The following is a 26,835-nucleotide window of genomic DNA, read 5'->3' as shown; positions in this document are numbered from 1 at the left end:
AATAAATGTGCATAAATTTCTACATTTCTGTTTTTTTCTGTCAAGATGGGGTGCTGAGTGTACATTAATGAGAAATAAAATGAACTTTTTTGATTTTAGCAAATGGCTGCAATGAAACAAAGAGTGAAAAATTTAAAGGGGTCTGAATACTTTCCGTACCCACTGTAAGTGCAAGGCCATTTACCATTTCCTCCATGGTGTACTGGTTTGAATAGGACTAGTATGAATGTTTGCTTTGCACGTATTAACAAACTTTGTTTTACGTCACTTTGCAGTGGCAGCAAGCAGCTGTGCAGCCGTGATGTAGCGTCCTACTCTTTAAGGATTATGATAGACGGCTACTCGGCGGTGCAGTCATCCATCCTGAAGGAAACAAACTATGACATGTTTTGCATTCAGTCACAAAACCGTAAGTCAATCCAGGTGTTCATTTGGATTAAACATCGTTTATGAGGTTTTCTTTTCATTTTTACAAATTACAGCAATTGGCCATTAGTAGATTTAAATGAATGGTATTTAAAGGAAACGGTTGGTGGGATTTTTCCAATTTTCAGACTTTATGTAGACTTTATGTTCAAGAAACTTTATTGCCACTTTCATAAGGGACACACACTGTGGGGAAGCAAATGAACAATTATATAAAAATAATAGACTATGCTATACTGTGCAAATGTATTTCACCATATTGTAGCTGAATACTGTGCAGAATATTGGATGATAATAACTTCTTTGTTGGCTGATGTGGACCATACAGAGTAAGCAGCCATGCCACAGCTCAGCTAACTATTTGCTCTGTTTAGGTGTTGATGGATTATCTCATCCCTCGCCTGCTCTTCCAACTGACAACAACTTTCAGTCGCTCTTTAACCAGTTCACTAGCTTCATTTTTGGCTCAGAGAACTTTGATAAGTTGTCCACTTCAGAGCTCCAGTCCTCACCTGGATACCAGGTGAGTCTCTTTTATGGCAGTAACTGTTACTCTGATCATGTATTTTTCTTCATTTCTGCTTTTTTTCTACATTGTAGAACAAAACTGCAACTTTCATAAATGTGAAATGACACAAATGGATTATGTATTGATGTAAAGAAGTGTAAACAAAGCTAAATAAATTTAATATTTTAGATTCCTCAAAGGGAAGAGCCATTGTTTGCTTCGATGACAGCTTTGGTGATATTTTAACCAGCTTCATGAGGTCATTACCCGGAAGGGTTTCCAGTTAACAAGTCAGCCTTGTCAAATGTTAGCTGGTGGAATTTCTTGCCTTCTTAATGCATTTAAGATCATCAGTTGTGTAGTGGCGAGTTAGTGTTGGTATACAGAAACTATTCAACTAGTTTACTAATCTATTTTATGGCAAGAACCCTTCAGCTACCTAAAGAGGAACAACTTTAAAGTCCCTCTCCTCACATTGTTTAAACCCCTAAAACCACACCTGTTGGTCTAAATTAGATATTTAGAAGTTTTTTCCATCCCCTCATGCTGTAAATTTGCTTAGATGTCACTCTACACTTCAGCCTATATTCAGTATATGTGGAGCTATGAATAAGCAAATTGATTTATCTTCATCCACCAATTGGCCACTCACCTGCAGTTCGAGCTGGCAGCTTGATAAAAGCCCCACCACACAAGGTGACGGGATTGTTTCCTTCAGTATGTGACGTATGAAACCCTGTCTGTCTGAATCTGTGTTTTTGAGACAGTCTGTCACTGCAGTTCCAAAGCGGAAATGCTCTGCCATGGTGTTAAATGCTTATTTCTTATTTATGTCCTCTAGTATGTAAAAAAAAAAGCACCACATGGACATGTTATCCAGGATAAAATCTTGACTTTCAGTGGAGGGTATCTTAAGGACATGAATGTCAGTCAGCCAAGAACTTTTCTTCAAGTTCAGATTCAAAGTTTAGTCATTAAAACTTTTAAATATTGATGTAACTGGTCTTATGAGGACCACTCCCTGAAAAGAAAGGTCAAGAGTTCCCTCTGCTTCATTAGAGTCACCAGCCTCAGAAATCAACATTTAACACCTCAAATGAAGTCAAACTGCTGCAAAGAAACCACAGCATTGAGATGTAGTTAGAATTACACCTCCAGGCTCTGCAAGGGCTGTTTGACCAAGAAGAGAGTGATGGAGTGCTGCATTAGATGACCTGTTACTCATAGACACCTGACCTAAACCCAACTGAGGTGGTTTGGGATGAGTTTGAGTGCAGACTGAAGGAAAATCAGCCAACAAGTGTGGGAACTCCTCCAAGAATGTTGGAAAAGCTCTTATGATGACCTCATGAAGCCGGTTGAGAGAATGTGTTAAAACTGACATCAAACCAAAAGATGGAAAATCGAAATATGAAACATCGTTGGCTTTTTGTTGACCACGATCCATGTGTTATTTCACAGTTTTCATTGCTGTCACTCGGGACACTGTCAAACATAGTAAAAAAAAAAGCAAAAAAAAACATGAATAAGTATGTATCCAAATTTAGTGTGTGTTCATTCTCTGCTGGTGTTATTTGGTTTTAGTATGGTGATGTGATGGAGACAGCAGAAGAGAGCGGACAGAGGGGGATGTTCTGGTTCCCAGCTCCTGGTGTCACTGCTAACTGTGTGGACAACAGTCCTGCAGGTAACTACTATGTCACTTTTAACACTGTGGTGGAAGTTATGATTATGGTAATTGCAAAATGATATATTATTCATTGTTTTACACATAGAGTATAGTTATAAGTTACAAGTTCTATTCAATGAGTTTTAAATTCTTAATTTGGATTTTTCATGACTTTGCTACATTATTGATCCACCTGGTAATTGATGAATATTAATTGTATTCAAATATTTATCATTAACTGATGTTTGTGCTACACATTTGTTGAATTGTATTCCTATCTTTCTTTAACTGTCAAAGCTGTACCTCAGAATTTTGTCAGTCTACTATGAATTGTAAAAATAAATACTGGAGTCAATAGGACCAGAGTCTCTTTGGAACCTGTAGTGGCCCTCGGTGGTTTTGCACTTCATGACACCTCCCCATTGGCCATATTGTCAATGGTAATATTATAAACAGGCAACAACTCGTCAACCATTGGCTTGAACTCATCTTTAGTTGGGGGCAGCCGTACTTTTTTTTTTTATAATATATTTTGATAATAATGGAGTACTTTTAGTTAGTCTTTTTAAGAAGCTGATCAATGCAGGAGTCTGTTTATCTGAAAGACTCCAATATAAAAGTAGATACTTAACCTTTTGCAAATCTGACTATTCGTTGAAGATTTTAGTTTGACTAAACATACTTGATGTAAAGAAATGTATGTCTTCTGATCAGTGACCTAAAGAACCAGTGGATTGGATTCAGGAGGTGTATTGGCAGAAATGGAAAATATTATTTGTAATTAAGTTTTCATTAGTGTGTAATCATGTAAAACTAATAATTGTTGTGTTTTTGTTAACTTTGAGCCTTTCATATCTACATAGCCTTGTTGCACTGCCATGTTTCTACAGTTCCCCAGAACACACAAATCAAACATTGGCTCTAGAAAGGGACTTTTCATATATGCTTAGAAGAGGAAGGTGAGGCAAGGGGTGTTTAGGCTGTTGAAATCTGCAACCTCACCATTACTTAAATGTGTATGTACTATATTTCCTCAAAAGTTGTGTCTGTCAAAATACCATGCTGTTGATACAATTAGAATATTAGTAATACAAAAAAAATAGGTAAATTGGAATAGTGAAATTTTATGTTGAAGATTTTTGTTACATTTGGTATCCTCGAACAGAATGTGACCTTAAAATTGAGATTTTAATTGGTCCTCATTGAAACACTGATGACAAATAAAAGGGCTGTCTGAAATTGAAATTCCTTCAGGTTTCTGTCTTCTTAAGCATTTCACCAGTGGCATAAGAATGTTTAGAACAGCAGTTAGTCATTGGACGTGTCACATGACTGGCCCTCATAATACATACAGCCTTATACAAACATGGTCCAAAGTGCAAAACAAATACAAGTTAAACACAGTAAAGTCTGATTAGTCTGAATTACACCCCGTATCCTCTGAGTTATCCAGCAGAAATTCAGGACAGTAATGTCGTTAAACCTTCATGACTTTATTTAATCATATTAGGATTATTATCATTTTAAGATTCTGCTATTTTTTTAAATACTAATTAAGTGAATCTTTGCTAAAATCCACAACTTGTAATTTCACACAGTAACAGAGTTGAAAACAAAAACAGTATTTTTTTTTTTTTATCTTTATGAGTATTGTTCCTTTAGTTTTCCTGGTTCTATTCACAGTGTTTCTAAAGGACCAGAGCAGTGTGTGTTCCCGGCGTGTGGTCCTGGATCCCGACTGCAGCTTTCTACCGGCCCTCAGCATGGACACCTACACCAACATCCAGCTGTTTGCTGTGAGTCTCACTTCTACTGCGCCACACACTGTTCATCCTTTAAAGAAAAGATCTACTCTTAAAACACTTAATGATGTGATTAAAGGTGCACTCCACCAAAGTTTCAGTACATACATCTTTTGCAAGTTCTCGAACTTTATTCCAGTACAATAGCTGTAGAGACCATTCGAAGAGTTATTTACATTATTTTGGTGAGTTCAGTTATCTCTACCATCCTTTATTAGTCTGCCTCAGTTATTGTCATCTTCCGCATAACAAACCCAAAAGTTGAATTCCTTACAGAAAAAAAGACATTAATTTCACATGTGACCACATACGCATGTGACTTAAAATTTGAAAACGTGAACTATTTAGAGCTCATGTATTTTGCCAATGTGAAACATTGGGTTTCGGAACATTTTCACAGTGTAATGTGTGAAGCCCGTGTAGATTCCCATGTGAAACCTATGGAATTATGCGTGGAAACCATGCATATTTCAATGTGAAACACATACCGTTACCTATGTAAAACCCATGTGCATTGCCGTATGAGATCCAGAGGATTGCATGTGAAAACCAACCCATGACAAAAGAAACAAAAATGGGATACAGATCAAATTTTCATTTTCAAATATTCAATGCACGTGTTGACAAAACTGTCCATAAAGAGTTAATACCAATCAAGTTGACTGAGCAAATAAATTATGGCATGCTTACCAATCAGTAGCTTCACTTTGCCTTTGTCAAAGCTCTGTCTTTCTCTCCCCAACAATCCCCTTTTTTCTTCTGTGATGATTTGGTGCATGTACTGTCTTCACACAAGTTCTGAATGTACCAAAATCATTCATAGATACTGTTGAACCTTTGTGTTTGTCCATGCTCACATTACTGCACTTGTTTAAAATGTGTTGGTACAGTATTATATGTGATAACATGATTTCCACATGTGCTCCACATACTACAACATGTGGGAAACTTTTACACACGTTTGTCCCATGTTATCCTGTGTTGCAACATGTGAACACATGTAGGACATGTGGAAAACATTGGAAGCTAATGTGTTTTTTTTTCCTGTAAGGGATCCTACCATTAAATAATCCAGATACTTTAGCTTGAAAGTGTTTCTAAACTTTTACTTCTTTTTTTTTTCTTTTAATCTTTGATAAGAAAAAAAGCAACATGAAAGTTTGTTGATAAATTGCATACAACGAATGAACTGCTGTTGTGGAAATGCTTAAAGCACAGAGAAACTTCCAAAAAACAATCGATTATATTTCATTTAAAGACTAAATATTTTCTGCTCAACAGGGGAAGAATACAGATGCACCAGTAAGTACTCTTACTTTTTTATTATTAATTATTTTGATAAATGACAAAGTGATAAGGTATTTCCCAAGCAAAGACTACAAAATTGTGCCAGTTGCAGTTTTTTATGTGAGGATTTGTTAGTAATCTCAGTTTTCCATATTGAAATCTTTTGGAATGTTGGTCAGACAAAACAAACAATGTGAGTGTTTCAAACTTGCTCTTTGAAATTGTAATGAGCAATTCTTTTGAAACAATTTTCTTATATTTTCTACATCATTAATGTAGAAAATCAGCAGATAATGAAAATAATCACTCTTTTTTGCATGGTCAAATGCCAGTTGGAGTATATATGTATAGTATAGAAGTGGTCACATGGCCATGATGATAAGATAGGACTTGATTCCTGAGGGGAAATTTATGTTATAACAGCACAGAGAACGGCTAAGATGTAAGAAAAAACAAATAAGAAACTATTCAAATGTTGAAATTAGGCCACATTAGTTGTGAAAATATTTGCGCAAGAATCCAGTATTGCAACTCTTGTGGTAATGATTATGTAACTACAGACTAAATGCATCTACTGAGCCAACGTTACACTGTACAATGTCTAATTGTGGGGTTAAAAAAACCCACCATTTTAAAACCCAAATATTGCACTTTGGAGAGTTACATTTAGATAAAATACTTTAATACACTGTATATATTTATAAGATTCATTCTGAAACTAAAGGAAAACTGGAGCAGAATCAAGGACTCAGTTTGTCTGTAAATCCACCATTTCCCTTGCATTTTCCAAACATAGAGTATCTAAGGTTTATTTTTAGTGTTTTTGTAAGTGCCTGCTTTCATATATGTATACACTGTAGCCACACTGTCTCTCCATAATTTGAGCAATTACATTAGTTCACACTACTTGATACTGCAGTTTTTGTTGTGTTTTTTTATTGTTTGGTTTGTCAGATAGACAAACAGACAGACTAAATTTTGTTTTGGTGCCTTACAGAGACTTCAAATCCCATAATGCCCTCCCAGCCTCAGGCTCATGTTTTGAAATATAAAATGTACTTTTGAATGCGTTAAATGAATCAAAAAGCTGCATAAAAGTCCTTTCATCTTGCCTCACACTGCAAAAGGTTTGCACTGACACAACCGTGAGGTTAACTGCTGCAATCTAAAGAGAGAAAAATATTGAGAAAAAAAAATGTATCCAGAGTTTCCAAGAAAAAGGAAGTAGTCAGCTATGTTCATATTAGCACTGACGACACATTTGCTTTGCAATACTGTTTACTGAGTTGTCTCACAGCATGCTGCACTGTTTAGGCGGTTTCTCTGCTAACCAGGCAGCCATTAATTTCCATTTAGTTTATCATGGAATGAAACTCAACTCACCGAGACTTGATTAAGACACGTCTTCCATTACAGTTAATATTGCTTCTGCTATTATTTTGTCAAAAAAAGCTACTATTGCAGAATATGTACTAACACAATAACTACCTAACTACCCAATAACAACAATGTAACTCTGTCAATATGTAAACCACGCGTTTAAAGCATGCAGTTATATGAAGTTACCTTCTGAGTCCAGCAACTTTCATCTCTCCGCAAGTTGAAGTTTTGTTCTGAAGTGGAATAATTGCAAATCAACCGTTATCTTAGATATCCATTCTGAAAATATAAAAAACAGTCATAAAAAACAGCAGAAGGCTTATTTGGCTACAGAAACAGTGCTATCACCCTTTAAATTTACCGTAAACTAGTAAATTCTCCGTAGTCTGCTGGTGGAGCAGCATTGGAGCCGGCGACACCAACAGACTTAACAAACTGGTTAAGAAGGCCGGCTCCATCATTGGCTGCAAACTGGACAGTCTGGAAAAGGTGGTGGAGAAGAGGACGCTGAACAAACTGTTATCCATATTGGATAACCCGGACCATACTCTCTACCACCTACTGCAGGGACAGCGGAGCACGTTCTCCAGTAGACTCATCCAGCGCCGCTGTCACGAGGACAGATACAGGAGATCATTCCTGCCCACTGCGATTAGACTTTACAATAACTCACCTCTGGTCAAATCCATCACACATCAATAACACTGTTGCACTGTTGTTTGTTTTATTTTATTTTATTTTAGTTAAATTTAATGTTATTCTATTTTTATTTGTATATACGTAAGTTGTATATAATGTGCTTTTTTTATAATTAATGTTCTTAGTACCTCTATTTTATATTCTGTGATTTATTGCTTTGTCCTATACATGCCGCTGCTGTAACGACACAATTTCCCCTCGCGGGAAGGGATATATGAAAGCAGGAAAAATTCTCACTGGTGGAGGCTTGGATGTTACCAGTCCCATATCAAGTGTGTAAATTAATGTGTCTTGGTACGCTCCATAGAGAATTATTTGCAGTCATTGCATCCTACTGGGTGGGCCTGAACTCTGGTTTAATTTTAAAACGATTGGAACAGTTTTATCCAATTGATATCTGCCGAAACTGGCCGAGACTTTCCCCACTGACACTGGTCGCTGGTTGGTCTGTCCTTTAGAGTGGTTGAGCGAGCTTTAATGCTAACCGCATTTCCAGACTATAATCCTAGTGAAGGAAAATGAAGCTGGGAGCAATAGTCTGGTGGAGCCAGGCTAGCGTAGGTTGCGCAGTGGTCGGCACTGTCGCCTCACAGCAAAAAGGTCCTGGGTTTGAATCTGCTGGTCGACCAGAGGCTTTGTGTGTGGAGTTTGCATGTTCTTCCGTGCATGTGTGGGTGAAGAGTTATCTGTCTTTGATGAAGTGGCAATCTGTCCACGGTGTACCCCGCCTTCGCCCAACGTCAGCTCCAGCGCCCCCCCCCCCCCCCCCCCCCCCCCCACACACACACACACACACCATGACCTCGTACAGGATAAAGCAGGTTTAGATAAAATGGATGAATGTTCACTGAGTTTTGGGTTTCGGAAGGTTGTTCCTGTGGAGGTGGCTTCAGTCATCCTGCAGTCTACAGATGGGACTCAGACTGAGCTGAAGATCAGTGGTGGAGAAAGCCTCAGTCCTGTTCTGCTCAACCCCATGCTCTGTGGTAATGTGGTGCTGAAGGTAAGTCACTTAAATCCCATAAATTAATGTTTATGGGTAACTTTAGAATGAAATCTGCCAATGTAAACCTTTTGAAAATATATTTCATACTTTACCTGCCAAAACAGTACAACCAACTTGTAATAATCCTTTAATTCTATCGTATGTTGGGGTTAAAACGTTCTGTAGCCTGGCAACATCTGTCTTTAGAAAGCTTATTATTCCGTTGTTACTGTTTGATTAAATTATGTACCGAGGTCACGGTTAAACGTGGTTGTGACATGCATCTTGCCGTCACCGTGGTTTCTTCCAGCACAAACGAACAATGACCAGCTAAAGTATATTGTCCAAAGTGTTTTATTCGCACACAACAATACCGGTGCCCTTGTGCTCTCCTGGTGGGCATTCGAGCATGTGCTATCCATCCCGTCTGCAGCTAGCCTCCTGCTCCGTGTCCCCAGGAGACAGCCCCGTCCGGTGACCTGCCAGGTGCTTTTGTGTGGGGAGAGACCAAAACATGATTCACTGCAGCTGTGCTAAATAAGCCTCTTCCAGGCACCGTTCCCTGAACCACTCCCCCAATCAGTCCCTCCTGCAGCTGAGCCAAACCATGCCCCACTACCACAGTGGTGTTGGACTGTATAAAAGGTGGTTCTTATTTTTATGTCCTTCCCTTTTACATACATACGGGTGTCTGTAACTAGATGCACCAGCTGTTTATAATGTAAGTGTTTAGTGGAGAAGGGGAAAGCTATAATCTTAATGGCGATGTACTCCCAAGTTTCTTCCCTTGATCATCATCAGTTCCTGAGTTACACAAGATTTTTGTGAGCTCTGTGCCAGACTAGCGACATCATGTCCGTGATTTCTCCACGGACATAACCAAAGGGAGCACATCAAATTTTATGTTAAACTCTGGAAATCTGCAAGGGAGAACCTTAAAATGAATTAGAAAGCCCATGGCAAAGAAGCAATGAGCCTGGAGAGCAATTTTGAGTCACATTCGCGGTTCCGAGGGGCGGAACGCCAAATACCAAAACGCCAAATACCAAAACCATTGGTTTTGTTGTGAATTGGTGCCCCAGTGGTGAGGGAAAACATTCTGTACAAACAACCTGAACTGTATTGCAATGGCACTTCATGGTACCGCAATGGTTCTCTAACATGACAGTGTATTAAAAACAATCATCACACCCATCACCTCTCATCACTGGCTTCAGCACCCTGCTACTTCTTCTGTGTTCTCCAATAATTTGTCACAAACTGCAATGTTGCACTTCCTGCTCAAGTTTAGGTGTGTAAAGAAATCGCAGACGCACCCGGACCACTGCGCACAAAACCATGTGTATGTCAACTGCTGATTTTGATCAAGTGACAAAGCTTGAAATACTTACTCATGAAGGTTATAGCTTCCCTGTGCTCCATGCACAGCACGGTGCTACTCACCGTCCACGAGAACCAGGAGCCGTCTCTGAACTTTCTGATCCATCCTCGTAATGCAATCCAGGGGCAAGTTACACCAATATGCATTTTGCTCTTGAATTAGTCAATTGTAGACAAAACACTTTCACAAACTATCTCCTGGCTAAAGGGCCGTCCACCACATGGATATTACAGTTTTTCTGAATCGCTAAAACACTAAACACCATCCTCTAAACCAAACACTCAGTAGGCTGATGTTGTGCAGATACAGTACATGCTGCACAACATCAGGAGAATACGTCCTCTTCTCACTCAGAAGGCGGTGCAGGTTCTGGTCCAGGCTCTGGTCATCTTACGCTTAGACTATTGTAACTCCCTCCTGGCAGGTCTACCTGCTAGTGCCATCCAAACTCTGCAGCTCATCTAGAATGCCGCAGCTCGACTGGTCTTTAACCTACCTAAATTCACTCACACTACTCCACTCCTCCGCTCCCTTCACTGGTTGCCAGTAGCTGCCCGCATCCGTTTCAAAACATTGGTTCTTGCGTACCGTGCTGCGAACAGATCGGGTCCAGTCCACATCCAGGACATGGTCCAACCCTACACCCGCTCCCTCCGCTCTGCATCTGCCAATCGGCTTGTTGCTCCCTCACTGTGAGCTAAACACTCTACAAAATCACGACTGTTTGCTGTCCTGGCTCTTAAATGGTGAAATGAGCTCCCCAATGACATCAGGACAGCAGAAAGTCTATACGTTTTCCGATGCAAACTAAAAACACACCTCTTCCGACTTTACCTTGAATAGGTAGCACTTTAGTAGCGCTTAAAATGGCACTTACTTATAGCACTTTGTAGTTTGGCTTTCTTGAACAAAATTGTACTTTCTTGATTCTTGTTGTTCTGGGATTGTACCCTCATGGTTGAAATGCACTTATTTGGTTTGGTTAAAGGCGTCAGCTAAATGTAATGTAATGTAGCCTGAACCCATCTATTGAATCACACACTCTTCTGACGAAACCATAAACAATCTTCACCTAGTTGAGACACAATTTGCAGATGTCATTCATTCTTTTTACAAAACTCTTTAACAACATTCTCACTCACCAAAACACAGTTTTCACTGTGATGCACTTGTGGTGCATTATTTTGACCACAGGTAGCAAAAGTTCAATCAAAGCACAAGTGTCATAGCTTAAACACAACTACAACTGCAAATGATGTGATGAAACCAATATTAGCCAGTTCAGAGCTCACAGTTTGTTGACGGTTGAGGATTCATATCAACAACTGACAGAAGCAAGGGATGTCATGCGAGGTTGTAAGGGCACCTGTGTTCTCCCAGCAACAAAAGGCCCTCATAGAACAACACTACTAGACTGAAAAACAGCACCGAGTTACATATTGAAAATCTTGCAGGACTCAACAGTGTCAACATTTGGATCATTGACCGTGTACTCCAATGAAACATCTTCTCATTTCCATTTTGTCTTTGTACTTTTCCACAACTTTACAAAAATGCTGAATCTGCTGAGTTATGAAATGTTTTCCTTTTTTTGGAGGAAATTCAAAATGCATTTACTGTATTGTAAACAAACCTTTTTTCTGGAGCTACATGCCCTGCGTATTGTGTTTTCATTTTTTTTGATGCACTGTGTAACAACTGCTCAGTAGCGTTTTAATTCTGACAGTGATGATCTGACAACAGTTTGGTTTTGAGCACAAAATCAGAAGGGGATGGGTTAATGAAATTCTTCAAAGATGAGAGGATCTAGGAAAATCCAACACACTACAGCTGTACTCTTTTGAAGAAAAATTTGATTCATACTTTCAGATGAGTAACATAAGTTTGATCGTATCCTGGCGATCATAAAAAACATCAAAAAGGACCAAACAAACGTCAGAGTGCCAAAGACCATTTGGCGTTATGTCTCAAATAAATTTACGTCTTTTTTATGTGTAATTTGCAGCCTAATATTAGTTTATATAAGCTTATATAAGTTTTATATCACAGTAGCCAAGTCATTAGCCATTAGAAACCATGGCTATTCCCCAGCCAAGACCACTTCCTGGCCCCTAACAACCAGTCCTCCATGTCATTATGGTGAATGAAGCCTTTCCCCTCTCACGCAACGTTATGCTACCCTGAATGGAAATGACCTGAGTGAGGCTAAGAGGCTGTCCAGGTAAAGGCTATCAAGGGCCAGGAGGGTGGAAGAGAACTCGTTTGGGATCCTTCCCTCCAAGTGGGAAATATATCAATGAAGGTTGCAGCCTCAGGATGTGGATTAAGTGGTAAAGGTGACTTGGTCACTTTACCCAGAATTCATAGCAAATTAGTCTTACTTAAGATCGTCAAAAGGTAAGCATCTTTGTACAACAGAGTAATTAAGATGTAACTCTAAATTCTGACTTAATTAGGTCTAGGCCTTAGTCAAAGTCTGTCTTTGTGAAACAAGCCCCTGTAGAACACCATCCTCAAACCATGTTCTCATTGGTAATTAATTTATACCTGACAGAGTCAGCAAAAAACTGAACATTATAGTCATCATACCGTATAAGCAGACGTAATTGACTGTGCAGATATAACATGAATGATTCACATAGTAGTATAGCTGAACATTTGAACATAACATTGTAGTTAAAGGTTTTACAAAAAAAGTAAGTCATTATCTGCTGGAATAATAACACACTTTTGTCTCCTCAGGTTGCCTACGTGATAACACACAACCCAGCTGGTGAGATAGTAATTGCCGTTGTGTCTATGGTACTTGGATTTGTCCGTAAAGCCAGGCTGTCCGTGGAACAGGAGTTTCAGATCGCGTTTGTCCAGGTAGTATATTAGAAATTACCTTATGTGTAAGGATGTGTTGTCCAAAAGATTAGTGTTCTTGAAAACAGGAGGACATAATCTGTGGTATTTGAAGGAAACTCTACTGCATGTTGGCATTTTCATGGCAGTTTTGGCAACTCTTTAGCAGAGTTATTTAACCCTCTGGGGTCTTTTAGTTTGCCCCAGATATTTTACTATATAAACTATTGTATTGTAAAAGCTCATGAGTGGACCTTGAGCTGGTCGCCTCAAGCAGAATTGCAGTTTGGTGGAAAATCATTTTTAACCCATCTATAGCATTCAACACATCCTTTGCCTGTACACGTTAATAATTTAATGTCAAAGACCATTGGCTACAGGGGTTGTCCCAGAGGGTTTAATGTGGCTTGATTTCTTACTGAAGGCCCAAAAAAATTTAAATAAATGTAATAATTGTATAAATTTGTTATTCCTGACGCTGTCTTTTGAATAGGAGGACGGTGGGGATACAGCTGTCCACTTCAGTGGAAATCCAGGTTATGTTGTCGGACTGCCTCTGGTGTCTGGAACAAAAAAAGCAGAATATCCTTCACCTGCATCATTAGTAAATTTCCTTCACCCTTATACAAGGCAAGAGAAATATATTGATGCCTAAAGAAAGAAAAAATGAAGAAGATTTATTTGCAATTAAAGACAAAGTAAAGTAAAAAAAAAAAATTATTGTTGATTTGAAATTATGACAAAAAGTAAAACTCAAGTCATAAAAAAGTCAGAACTCAGGAATTTTCCTTGACAGTCTTCTTCACTGGGATTGCCAGAAGCGTGAACCCCAGAGACACACTGTCTACGCTCCATAGTGCTGATGACCAAGACTGTCTGCGGGGTCCACAACAGCGCTCTCCTGTCCTGTTTGGTCTGGACTCTGTGTCTGGCTGCACATTAAGGCATAGCATCCTCACACTCAACAGATCCCATCCCTGTGAAGACATACTGTAAGCTGTGTTCCAAATGGCGTACTTGTGCACTAACATTCACACTGTCAAGTACAAAAACATGCAGTGCACAAAAGGTACCAGAATGATGCACTCAAAACCCCCTCAAAAAAGAAGGGTGAAACTCTGGACACTTTCCACCCTAAACGGTGGCCATCTTGGCTATGTAGAGGAAGGGGCGGGGCCACCAGCGTGAAAAACTTTCAAATTAAGGCTCTAAAGACGCTTCAGATGTTCCTGAACACCTCACAAAAGTTGTTTTTTTTCACTACTGCTTGTGGAAAAAAGAATCAGTGCGTTTATTGAGTGTGTTAAACAGAGAAAATAAAAACATTAATTTCGGGGTAAAATAAGTCAAGCTGTAGATATTTGGCATGTGATGTGTTCGCATGCTGAGGTCATTTCCAGTCAGTGCAGAATAGCAGTGTGTGATTTGAAACAATACTACCCTGTCAAAATTCCTGCACTACATAAGTAACGAGTCCTAACAAAGAAGAGCTCTATTTGTTAGGGTACTACGGGAAGGACATCATTTGGAACACAGCAAAAGTGTCTCCTTATGTCTCAATACATTTGTGATGATAACTTGTTTGGTCCCCGTAGACTGCAGGATGTTGCCAACTGCTCCCTGGTCTCTCAGCTGCTTCTGGATGTTCTGAGAGGACCAAACGTTCCCCAGTATGTGGCTTCCTTTGGAAACTCCCCGTTGGACAGCCCACTGGACTGGGTGCAGATCAAGAACAAGTTCAATCCCACGGTGAGAACAATTTAACCATATCCTTCCTCACTACACAGTCTTTGTCATGGTAATCTTATATGTGATAGCAAAATCTTTCTACTGTGTGAGGCTGTGTAGTCAGAGGAGTTGGTAAGTGAGTAATCTTAGAAGACTTGAAGGTCTCAGGTTTTGAGAATGTTCACACTTCATCTTGAATCATGTAGAAGTGAAGCCACTGTCCAGCATTTTGTTTGTCATTTGCAGGAAGCACAGAGTTGCAGCATCCCACTGTCACTCCATTTAGAAATTGAGTGGACCAAATACGGGTCCTTGGTGAACCCCCAAGCTCAGATTGTAAGCATCAAAGAAGTGATCCAGACCAACACCAGCAGTTTGGTAAGACTCACATTTACTGGCACAGCATGCTGTTGGGCCATTGTCTCTCAGAACTAATCATTAAGACGTGTCGTCCTACAACTTTGGAAATCAGGTATGTTTATAGCCCTTCCAGATGAAGCTGCAGAGGGAGGTGAAATGAAAAGCGAGCCAGCATAGTTAGGGGGGAGATGCTTCACTCCTCTCTCATCTCACTTTCTGAAGGAGCCTTTCCATCCTGTCGTTTGATTCGTTGGTCCGGACCAAGGCAAATGATACATTGTATATTAGCTCTCATCCGTTTTTTGTGTACACTGAATTTTTGGTATTTTAAGGTATAGACAGAAAGGAAACCTGTAGGGTGACAGGAGGTTATGTGGTTGCACAAAACCACAGCATCCACGGCTGTCAATGACACTCTGGTGAGGAGAGCTTATGTGAAAATCGGGATTGACCAAAATACTTTACTCTGGACTTGTCTTAAGATCAAAATCTGTGGGACATGCAATATTATCCTTAAAACTTGGAAAAGTATTAAATAATAAATTATTAACTACTGACTTTAGATGCTGACAGATTACACCCTCCTCCTAGTTTACATTCAATACTGCTGGTCTAAAAGCAGGAAGTTGAATCTGTACGCTTGATTTGCCGACTGGATCTCTTTGCACTGTTTTTCTCAACCACATGATACCTGTATACTAGCCTCAATGAACCGAAGCAAACTGATCATTAAACAGGCAATGTGTGAAAACTTTAGAAACAAACAGAAATAAAACAATACAATTTGCAAACTTCTCTCTGGTTTTTAACTTGGTACTCAAGCAAAGTGGAATTAAGATCAATTAATGTGTTTGTGCGTTCTCCCACAGACCCGGCTGTCTGGAGGCAGCAGCATCTTTTCAATCAGAAGCTCCATAGCCTTCATACCGGTGTCTGCTGCTGCTCTTCCTGGATACACAGCAACACCCACTATCGATGCCAAACTGCCCTTTGACTTCTTCTTCCCTTTTGTCTGATCCAACTACAGGTTCCACTCACCACTGCATGGGAACATTTACCTTACACACGTGTACAGCATGTGGCATTTATCACCACGAGCGCTGTTTGGATGATCAGTCCGTCATTGTATATTGTCTGAGCAATGTATATAAGATTTTTCGTCAGACTATTTAATAAATTAAATCACTTTTTCACTTCATCAATCATCACTTATTGAAATCATTTATTTAAATATTTTTGACACAACATACAGTACATCCAAATGTCATTAAGCAGATGTAAATACAATTTGTATGTACAAGTTATTTGTCTGTGGAAGGTTTCACATATTTACAAGCACTTTAACCTCTACGGAGTGATATCCATAACAGCTATATATTTGATGTTCAGTAGATAAATGCAGACATATAAATGGTGTCCATCACTATGATGACAGGAATGATCTAATGATACAGATACTCAAAAAAAAGATGATCTCTACAATGGGATACTGAAATCAGGTGTAAAAAAAAATTTGATTAAGGAGTTTATAGTATGTGACAGTTTATAAAATGATGGTAAACAGTGGCTCCACAACAGTTAGCTGGATGAGTTAGAAGTCTATGCCGTGCTTCTTCAGGAGGGCTTGCAGCTTCTGGTTCTCTTGTGCCTAACAGGAACACGGAGAGAAGAATCAGTTTGTTGGTGGTACTTACTCAAAGCTTTTATGGCATATATTAGAGCATTTACAGACTATACTTAAATTGTACTAAACAATTTCTATATTTGTTTGCAGTACAGTATTATTTGAAATAGATGTTTTAAGTTTCATACCGGAACAATCTACTATACTTAGAAAGAGGCCCAAGCACAAAGTGAAAGCAAACAGAACAAATAATCTATAAAAAGCAGTTATTTAGATGTAAATTAATGAAAATATATATTGGGTTGAACGAGCTTCAACTATACAATTAAACAAGCTTATGGAAACTGTTTCAAAGAAGTGTTGATTCAACTTTCTGTGCTGTTGTTCATTTGCATTGTGTTACACTGACAGGTGTTACAGAGTTCTTTATGTCAGTGAGGGTAGACAAAATAACAGAAACACCTCTCTGTATAATGAAATAGATGACATTACATTACATTTAGCTGACCCTTTTGTCCAAAGCAACTTGCAAAAAGTGCATTTCAACCATGAGGGTACAAAACCCAGAACAAGAATCAAGAAAGTACAAATTTCTTCAAGAAAGCCAAACTACAAAGTGCTATCAGTAAGTGCCATTTTAAGCGCTACTAAAGTGCTACTGTTTTTTTCTTATTCAAGGTAAAGTCAGAAGAGCTGCGTTTTTAGTTTGCGGTGGAAGATGTATAGACTTTCTGCTGTCCTGATGTCATTGGGGACAAATACAGTTCAAGAGCACCGCAGAGTAATAGTCTATTTTATCATGCAAAATATTATCTGTGCTCAATTCAGCTTTCTGCATTACGGAAGTTAATTATGGCCATAAACAAAATATCGTTTGAAAGGTTTATATAGTCTGATTGATTGCCATTTGCCATTGTCATTACTGTTTTAACTCTGCCTAGTGCCAACATTAGATTTTATTTTCAGAGGTTTCGAAAACATCATGCTGGATTCAAACTACATGATACTGACGTGAAAGTATCATTAAGCAGAAGATGGGCTACAGAACATGTGTCATAACATGTCAATACAACCAGAGCGCAAAATTTTTGACTTTGTTGGACTAGTTATGAAGCTGATGTTATTGGAAACAAAGGGATTCATTGTTGACCACTACCACAGACTGTAGATAAAAGTGGACGTAGAGTCAGGGGCTGAAAAATGAGGCCGATGCGGAAGTGCCTTAAGATACAATACCAACGAGTGCTGCTAGAGGTCAGCTCCAAAGTCAATACATTTTTCCCACTCGTTATTACAGTGTCGTTACCTAAGGTCACTCCTTTTTATCAGTTTTCTTGCAGTCCATCTAAAAATAATCCCGTCATTAATTGGAAAATAAACTTTAAAAGCCATGTTTTTGGGGGCGTGTCTGTTTGATTGACAGGTGTAAGGTACAGTCAGGTTACGGCGATCGGTCGGCGCGACATAATATCGGCGGGTTTCTAATCAGATCGAGTCAGGTACACCGCTGGCTCCTCCCCCAGCTCGTCCAAATATGGTTACTTCCTGCTCCAAACCATTTGGAACTAGCAAGATGGCGCAGGACAAAATCTCAACTGAAACGGCCGTTCACAAACCAACAGGTGACGTCACTGCTGGCTGCCGCTTGGCCACTACTTTATATGTAAACATTCCTCATTAATTGTAGATATACTCGACTACCTCAAGACCCTGTAAACGAATGCTCTGTCCTACAACATGTTAATGTAGCTGAGAAACATTTTACCAATTTCTAACATGAAAACATCTTCGAAATCTTATGTCTCTCACTACCTAAAACAGACACCATGTTTTCTGACCTGGAAAATCCAGTACAGAAGGGTTCGATCTCAAACCACTTTTGTGACACACGACCCTTTTTTTCATCCTTCATTCATTCATTCTCTAATGTAAAAAGAAGCGGTTGTAAGAAATCACCAGTTTATCACTGCGTTCCTGCAGCTCAGTGATTCTTTTGATGATATGGTCATAGCTCTCCTTCAGCTTGTGCATCTTCTGGTCTGCACGGGTCTTCACTGACACCAGGATCCCTGCAAGCAAAGGTAAACACAGTTACCTCATCCTCATCCAACAATGCCGATTTGTTTTCAAGATACACATTTTAAACGCCCAAAAATTAAATTATAATCATGTATTGTATGTACTAATAAATGGGGGTGTAGTATTTATTAAAAATTATTTTGTATTAGGTGTTCTGATTATTTTGTTGACTCCCTGAATGCACCGTGGCACTCACCGTTGATAATCCTGGCCACCCTCCACAGTCGCAGCAGGATGAGGAGACCCACCCCATCGAAGGCATCCTCGTGGAAGACAACGACAATGTCTAACACGAAAGACACCACCACCACCAGACCATCAAACACCTCGAACCTGTGCTGGAAGAACTCCAGGCCGTACGCAAACAGCTTCCCAGCCAACTCCACCATGAAGAAGGTGAGAAGAGCCAGGCTCAGGTAGTGAAACAACTGTGAGAGGCAAACTTCGGTTAGTTAACAGCGTAGAAAATGTGTCAATAATAACTCAAAGGTTTCTTGGACTGGGTGGAAAACTGCGTCTCACCTCAGGAGCAAGATGGTTGTGTTCCAGCTTGATGACAGCAAGATCTATAAGCAGCTCCGCCAGGACAAAGATGGCATCCAGGATTACCAAACACACAACCAACACCTGGAAGAAAAGGCAGACAATCAGGAGAGGGTGGCTCTCTTACAGCTGACATTTACATGTCAACAAATCACCTCGACAAAACTCACTCTGATTTGATTGGTAGAAAGTGCTTTTATTTTAATGCCTGAGCAATTCTAATCTAAATGTCCAGTCACAAGAGCAATTTCTCTACTTCCAATACTTTCAGTAAATTTTTTTGTGGAAATATTTTTACGTAAAATAAAAGTGTCCCTCCTTCTTCAGAGGAAAGAACACAAATACAAGGTTTTGCATGAAACAAATGTTTATGGTCTGATATACATCTATTCAAGTAATGGACTTGGAATACTTCCTGCACAGCTGACAGTGCTGAAGCAATTTTATTCAAGTGCTGCTTCACAAAAGTTTTGAAGTTTTGCAAGTTGGATTTTCAACACTTTTCAGTTTGATGATTTTCTTTCTGCGCAATCTGGTTGCAGCGTGTTGAATGTGAGTATCTGCTGCTTTCCTTTCATTTTTTGATTTATATCACTGTGATATCTCAGTATCTGGGAGTTATGGACATGCAAAATAAACAGCTTGAATATCCAACCTTGGACAACTGTGATGAGCAATTTTTTGCCACAACATTTTATTTTAAAAGACTTTAGTAGCACCTGGAAGCGTCCGGAGCAGTAGAGCCTCTTCAGCGAGTCCTTGAAGGTCAGTGTTGTTGGGAACAGCCCTGAAGCCGGACTCAGCTCCTCGCTGGCAACATGCAGCTCCTCTTCCTCCAACTGGACCGGCTGTTCGTCGCCCACAGTGGTGAAATACTTTAGGTACCGAGACATTCCGGCAGGCTCCATGGAAGGAGAGGACCACGTCCCACCTCAGCTCACCTCAGAGGGAAAAACATAAATGTATGTTTCACTTCAAAACATTTGTCTTGATCTGTACAGTTCGATTACAACTTCATGAACTGCAACTTACAAACTATTTTTCCTGTTATTTCCGGAACACCTCGGTTTATTTGTGCTGATTAAGAGGGAACAAACGGGCTAAATATTAGAATATCTGCCGATAACTAACAGCCATCACAAAGCTGTCTTCCACAAAATGTAAAATCTGTGTCAGCGTCGAGGCCGATTTCTCAGCGTTAGGCAATCTGAGTTTACTTCTCCTTTTCTGTAGGTTTGCAACATGTTATTGATATAGCAAACTATTTTCAGTCTGGTGTTGAAAGGAAATGTTCGAGTCGCTGTCCTGTTTAATGATTCACCCTACACAATCCAAAAGCTACAAAGTCACAAAACTGTAACAGAAATCATCACAGTCCATCATCCCGCCGGGAAAGCCACTAAACTGCGACTTGCCTACATCCCCTCTCTGCATAGTTACAGTAGATGACATCAGGACAGAAGGGATGAAACACTGAAACACACAGGGCAGGAATAGGATTAGATTAGAATCACTGCCCTGCTCTTAAATTTAATCAAGTGATAAACAGCAGCACCAAACTCCATTCATTTTTTTTGGACCAATTTTCCAGTTTATACCAGCTTTTTAATTGAGAAAGCACATTTTTAAGTTTAATGGTGTACAACAAACTACAAACATCCCGGATAGAAGATTTTAGGAAAATCTTAACTGTTCTTCAACATGTATTCGTCCATGAAATTATGAAAGAAAGTCGCGAGTGTTTTTTGTTATGTAAATAAAAATCAACAGATTTGATGAGTTTAGATCAATCTGCAGAACTCGCAAAAGAAACAGACAATAGTTTAAACTTCTGTGAGTTTAAGTCACAAAAAGACTGTCCAACTTTTCGTACCAGATTTTGCAGAAATCAATGCAGCCGCTGTGTCTCTTATCTGCTTTAAGTATTCGCCGAAGCTCGGGGATCGCAGCTTGTGGGCAGGCTAAAACTCGTGATAAAAACATCCGTCCAGTTTTCTTTTAGCCAACCAAGCATTTTACTGACAGCAACATAGAACGGCCAGCCATCCGCTAGAAGACGGAGCGCGTGACAGCGGAAGTCGGTACTTTGTGTACGAGTAACCGTAGATAGTGGATTAAAATGGTAACGGCTTACCTTTATTCCAACGTGTACCCTTTGAAAACTTCTAATGCTCTTCTCGGGAATAAAAAAAAATACACTCATTTAACTTAACACCGAGGAAAACTCCGCCTCCCGCATACAAACCAACCCCATTCTGCTGCGTCCACCGGCAGCGTCGCGCCAAACTACGTTTCCATATTTTCAAGTTGTTTGCGGTATTGAGCAGCTGGAAACATTACACTTCAGAACATATAGAAGTATTTTATATATATATATATATAATAAACTGTAACACACTACTTACGATGAAAACCACGTGTATTGTTTTCTTGCATTGCCCCCAACAAAAAACACTGAACAAGAAAACAATCAGATGGAAGCATTTTTAAAACTGACACCAGAGTTGAGTTTCTGCCTACGAATGCTTCATTAGATTGAAAGCCGAATTAAATTGTTAATCCCACCACGTTTCCACCAAGATCTCGAATAAACTAGGCTGTATGACAATTAGTGTCCGAATTTGTTTCTTTTTGCTTTGAGCTTGCTTTGAAATCATGGGCTTGCTTTTTGATCCTTTATTTATGAACAGTAACCACTTGAGTTGTTGTGTGTGTATGTGTCCTAACAGGTGAAAGATTGGCATAATAAACAGCCATGACAATAAGAACAGAGCGGTACAGAGAAGGGGGTTATGCACTCGGAGACTGGTTGTGGCCCCAGAAGACAACATACAGTCCCAGCTGCAGTATTCAGGGAAGTCAAAACCCTGCAGGACCACTCGTCCACTTCCTGCATCAGTCTGTAGACAGTCTGACTGTCAAGCCAGATGGGCCTCATCCTGAAATGACTGCTGGCTCAGAGTTCCTGAAATTTTGTCAGGTTAGGGATATTCTGGCAGCAGGTGGAAGCCCAACACATCACAAAGAGTTTGTGTTGGTTTTTCCTTTTAATGTTGTCCAAAATTGGTTAAAAACATCAGAGAACTGCGAGGAGTGGTTGGCATGTTTCAACATTACCATAACACATTTAGTTGAACCAAAATCCCTCATACACTGTGCTGCTAGTGCTACAAATAGTTTAATCCGCTACTAAAAATAATCGTTGAGTTTTGTTTGTGCAGTGATCAGCTGTTTGAAGAAACTGAACCTTTCCAACAGCAAAATTAACACGCACAAAAACAAAAACAAAACAAAAAAAAAAAACTTACATTGTCAGCTGAAGGTATTGAGTGTTTGTTTGTCGTTTCATGAGCTTTGACAACATTGTTCCTCGGGCCTTTGATTAATGACTAAGCACTTAAAAGGTAACATTTTATGTACACACAAAGCTGCATCCTCAGAATTCAGATTTTACATTTGAGAAAATATGCTAATTTCATTTTAAAGTCATATGCAAGGGGCTGCATCCAGCACTAATTTTCTCAGATTGTTTCCATTTACAGCCTCAAATAACTCAAATTAGACAGCAAAAAAACCCTCATCTGTTTATATCACTTCTCAAGCAAACATTATTTAACTTGACAAATATTTGCAAATTTACCATCTCAAAATACATTTTTAATACAATTGGAAACAAGCTCAAGAGGTGTTCAGGGTTGTTGGTAGCCATTTTTGTTTTATTGCCCAAACAGATAATCCCCCCCCCCCCCCAAAAAAAAGTAGCATTTTAATGGCAATGAATATAATCTGTAGTTGCAGCCATTGCGTCGACCTCAGTCAGGTTGAGCCGCCAAACAGAGCGATGCACTGATAACTGGTCACATCCCAGCAGATCCACTGTTGATCCAAAGTCACATGGCAGGACAACTGTCAACACAAATGGAAGACAAAGTTGTATTAAAAATATCAAGACCCTCATATTTAATTCAATGGCTGTTACAGACAGCATGTTACAGGTCTTCAGTCAGGTTCTGGTGAACTGTTGTCACGTGAATCTGTGCCAAAAGTCCTGCGTTTCTCTTCCAATTCTCTAATTCCACAGCAGAGATGACGTCTCTGCCCCGGCAGTACAAGATTGGGTTCACAATTTTTACACGTGTAAATATATATACACACACACACATATATGTACATACATACAAATACTTCTGTATACCCAGTGACAGCATGTTTCACACACACACACACACACACACCTGCAGTCATTACCAGCTCCTTGGACATGGCTGCAGGCCGCCTGCAGGCCAGCTGCTCCACATGCTGCTGTAGAGAAATGAGGAGCGGTCAGTGAAACAATCACAACATCGATTTTTTTTTTTTTTTTTTGCTGACAGTCATCTGCTATGCTCAGAGTATTAGGTTCACCATGGTTTTTTTTTTGTCAGCATGATGTGTTATATTTAATCATCACAGCATACAGGGAAACAACTCATGCAAACATGGAATGCAGTTTTATGGAGAAAAAAAAAAAGCCTTCTAAGGTTATTTAACAGTCAGAGCCTTAAAGTATTAAGAGAAAAAAAAAATCCAACCATGTCCACATGAGACAAACAAATAAAAAACATAACTAGTTTGCCAGACTTGCCTTTAGCCCATCTGCAGCTTGAACTTTAGCTCCACGTCGAGCATCTCAGAGGCTCTGCCTGTAACACAATCATGGAAAACCGTTAACATGCATTCAAAACCACAGGTACTAAAGGTCAGTGTTTTTGGCGCTTTATCACCACCTTCTGGTGGTAGTAAGGCATAACTGTCATAAAGACTATCCTTATCAACTATTTGAATTCTCATGCATTTATGACTTAAAAAAAAAAAAGACCCATTCCTAATGAATGACAGAAAATAGTCAGTGGCCATTTAGATTTTGAACAAAAATGCCACCAAGACCCCAGTTTAACCCTCTTAAACATAAACATGCCGTTTCACTGGGTTTTTTTTTGTTTACACCCTGAACTCGGACTTAACCATTGGCCTTTTGAGAGCCAGCTAATTGTGTTTGAAGGCATCTACATTCATTGAATATCATTATAGGATTTTTTTTTTTACCACTAACTTTTTAAGAGATTAACCTATTCAGAAAAATAAAGCAGTGTTACTGAAAGGGAATCAGTAGGAGCCCAAAGTGTTCCTTCATTATTGATCTGATTTCTGGTCACTTCATTGGTTGTGCAAACCTTGTAGTGAATTCACCACAAAAAGCATACTTCTTCCTATCACGTATTCACCAAGGGTGGGAGAGGTTATTTAACAGATTCTATATCGGCCCAATTATTATTTTTTTTATATATATATATATATATATATATTATATATTTTTTTTATATATATAAGTATGGCTTTAAGACCGAGCAAAGGAGTTTATAGCAATGTTGCTAGAATAAAAAAAAAAAGCATTCTAAGCTGAATGGTCCGTTTGGTTTTACAACATGCAACCACCTAGTAGCACCCCATGTTGTGTAAGCATGCAATATGCGGCCCTTCACTAGGCCTGCCCTGCTGTTGGATCAGGACAGGCCACTCTCGTTGGGCCGCACTCTACAGCAGCTCAGCAGCAGCAGAACCTAAAACAGAATCTGCACAGCTGAAGCTCAGCACAGAGACTTCCTCTACCAGCGCTGTAACACTGAGCCAGACACGTAGCAACTGGTCAGCTGACTGAGAGCTGGGGGAGCATGTAGGGTCTGAAATGCTTTATTCATCTACACATTTACCTTTTAGTTCCAAAGGCAAGGCAGGCGGTTGGTAGCTTTAACCCATGGCAGAGGCTCAACCATGTTTATTCAACTGGGGAGCCAACATGTCTGAAAGGAAGATTGTGAGTGTCAGATTAGTGCAAAAAATGGGACAAGATATAAGCAGCATACTGGTCCAACCAATTAACAGTGATAAAATATGAATTGCCAGCCTCCAAGATATTTAATTCATCACTTTAGTAGTTTCAGCAAATTGCAGATCATTTCTCAGATGTGATACAGATATTTGTTCCAGATGACAGTAAACTGAATATATTCAGGGTTTGGTCTTTTTTCGCACCAACTTTGTTGTTTTTTAAGTTGTAAAAAAAGCTGCTTCTTTTTTTTTTTTTTTTTTTTACAACTATCGTTTCATTGACATTAATCAAATTATTATTTTTAAATGCAGTACATAATAACCAACTTGAATTATACTAAATCCTCTATTTGTAGAGCATGTAGTTTTCCTTTTGTTTAAGAGACCAATTTTGTAACCATAAACCCAGCCGTAGGATTTCACCCAATTAAAGTGTTCTTAAACGTTTGTTAATGTGCATTCTTAGCACAATACCTAATATGGTCAAATGGTATGCAACAATTACACAATCCAAAAATACCACATTATTAAAAAACACAAAAGTCTGGTGTTGGGAAACAGGATTTCTCATTATTTTATGTACACAAATACATTTTGGAGGGTTTCGGTACATATATTTTTCCACGGTGGGTTTTCAAAGATGTTTCGCGAGCGAACAGCAGTCAACGTGCTGAACTCACGTGCTTCCTGTTAACCACGCGAGAATTTTGGACGACGATCGCCCAGTAAATAAAGGAATCCATTAAACGCCAGTATTGTTGTAACACTGACCGGTAAGAACACAGATAATCTAATTTACGTTTGCCACCATTTTTGCACAAAAATAAATTAACTCGATGGGCAAATGCATTAGCTACATTACCGTTTCATCCTCGTGTTTTCTTTTTTTTTAACTTGAATATACTATAATTTAAGACAAATTACTACTGCTGTTACACCAACGTTTCTAAAATGAGCTGAAATACTTACCACAGTTAACAAAACGTCCAGCAGACTTTTACAAGCCATCGCCCAGGCCGAGTAAGAGACAGACCGGATGTCGCACATAGATTTATAAAGCGAAGACGCCGCTGTGCATTGTGGGAAAGGAATCTCTCCCAAAGATCTTCCTTTAAGCAGATGGACCACTAGTCTACCTTTTCCAACTGAACATTTAATTTCTATGTACTGTATTCTCAAAAGTAGCTGGCCGAAGTTTCTGTTGCAGTGCAATTGCAGCATCACAATTGCACGCTGTTAAACGTCCATAAACGGAGCATGGTCTCTCGTTTAGATTCACTTTTCCTCAGTAATATTTTTATTTGGGATAATTTGTGCCAAAGGACTATATGATATGATATTATATTCCAGTGCGCTATTAGAATGGTTTGGTACAAGGAATACCCTGGAAACAAGAAAAACGCAATGCATCAAAATGCTGCATTGCATTTATCTCCGAAGAGAAGAGAAGAATAAGTGATTGCGTGTGTATTTTAGTCCGAGTGAAAGGTTTGTATTAATCAGGTGCACAAATCTGGAGAGACGGCTGCTCTTATTGTGGTGAGAAGGAGACGCAGAGAAACTAAAGAATACATAGAGAACGATGTTTTACACCTGTGGAAACATTTGTGAGATGACAGAGACAAATATTTTTCAGACATATCCTTTGT

At 39.3% G+C, this 26,835-nt stretch overlaps 2 protein-coding genes, 1 long non-coding RNA gene and 1 other non-coding gene across 7 annotated transcripts; 1 reads left to right on the top strand and 3 right to left on the bottom strand.

Moving 5' to 3' along the window:
* The first annotated feature begins 278 nt into the window (after window positions 1-278).
* tctn1 (tectonic family member 1) lies at window positions 279-16,286 on the top strand. Its single transcript, XM_069171288.1, has 12 exons — window positions 279-409; window positions 801-949; window positions 2,519-2,621; window positions 4,287-4,399; window positions 5,687-5,707; window positions 8,640-8,774; window positions 12,880-13,005; window positions 13,478-13,566; window positions 13,791-13,928; window positions 14,580-14,733; window positions 14,959-15,090; window positions 15,942-16,286. The coding sequence occupies exons 1-12, from the start codon at window positions 328-330 to the stop codon at window positions 16,086-16,088; spliced, it is 1,389 nt and encodes a 462-aa protein (XP_069027389.1). The 5' UTR covers window positions 279-327; the 3' UTR covers window positions 16,089-16,286.
* On the bottom strand, window positions 16,280-21,553 carry hvcn1 (hydrogen voltage-gated channel 1). Of its 3 annotated transcripts, none has more exons than XM_069171291.1 (6): window positions 21,453-21,553; window positions 20,038-20,259; window positions 19,298-19,402; window positions 18,972-19,203; window positions 18,653-18,765; window positions 16,280-16,720 (listed from the first exon to the last, which is right to left on the bottom strand). In XM_069171291.1, the coding sequence occupies exons 2-6, from the start codon at window positions 20,224-20,226 to the stop codon at window positions 16,664-16,666; spliced, it is 696 nt and encodes a 231-aa protein (XP_069027392.1). In that variant the 5' UTR covers window positions 20,227-20,259; window positions 21,453-21,553; the 3' UTR covers window positions 16,280-16,663. The 3 variants fall into 3 exon arrangements, with proteins under 3 accessions (XP_069027392.1, XP_069027393.1, XP_069027391.1); XM_069171292.1 differs by lacking the exon at window positions 21,453-21,553 and adding an exon at window positions 21,192-21,432; XM_069171290.1 differs by lacking the exon at window positions 21,453-21,553 and having other exon boundaries at window positions 20,038-21,144.
* Window positions 21,554-22,223: 670 nt separating this feature from the next.
* Window positions 22,224-26,236, bottom strand: LOC138211736 (uncharacterized). 2 transcript variants are annotated; one of them, XR_011179350.1, is made up of 5 exons: window positions 26,156-26,236; window positions 25,069-25,158; window positions 23,943-24,000; window positions 23,554-23,620; window positions 22,224-23,224 (listed from the first exon to the last, which is right to left on the bottom strand). It is a non-coding gene; the product is annotated as an uncharacterized lncRNA (long non-coding RNA). The 2 variants fall into 2 exon arrangements; XR_011179349.1 differs by having other exon boundaries at window positions 22,225-23,224; window positions 23,554-23,617.
* LOC138211799 (small nucleolar RNA SNORA74) lies at window positions 24,824-25,024 on the bottom strand. The gene has a single exon (XR_011179356.1). It is a non-coding gene; the product is annotated as a small nucleolar RNA SNORA74 (small nucleolar RNA).
* Window positions 26,237-26,835: the final 599 nt, after the last annotated feature.

Source organism: Embiotoca jacksoni, unplaced genomic scaffold (genome assembly GCF_022577435.1).
Source record: "Embiotoca jacksoni isolate LCO1_2020_lvr unplaced genomic scaffold, fEmbJac1.0.p SCAF_5, whole genome shotgun sequence".
Lineage (NCBI taxonomy): Eukaryota > Metazoa > Chordata > Actinopteri > Embiotocidae > Embiotoca > Embiotoca jacksoni.
The sequence above is the reverse complement of the archived record's forward strand: the minus strand, read 5'-3'. Positions and strand labels throughout refer to the sequence as shown.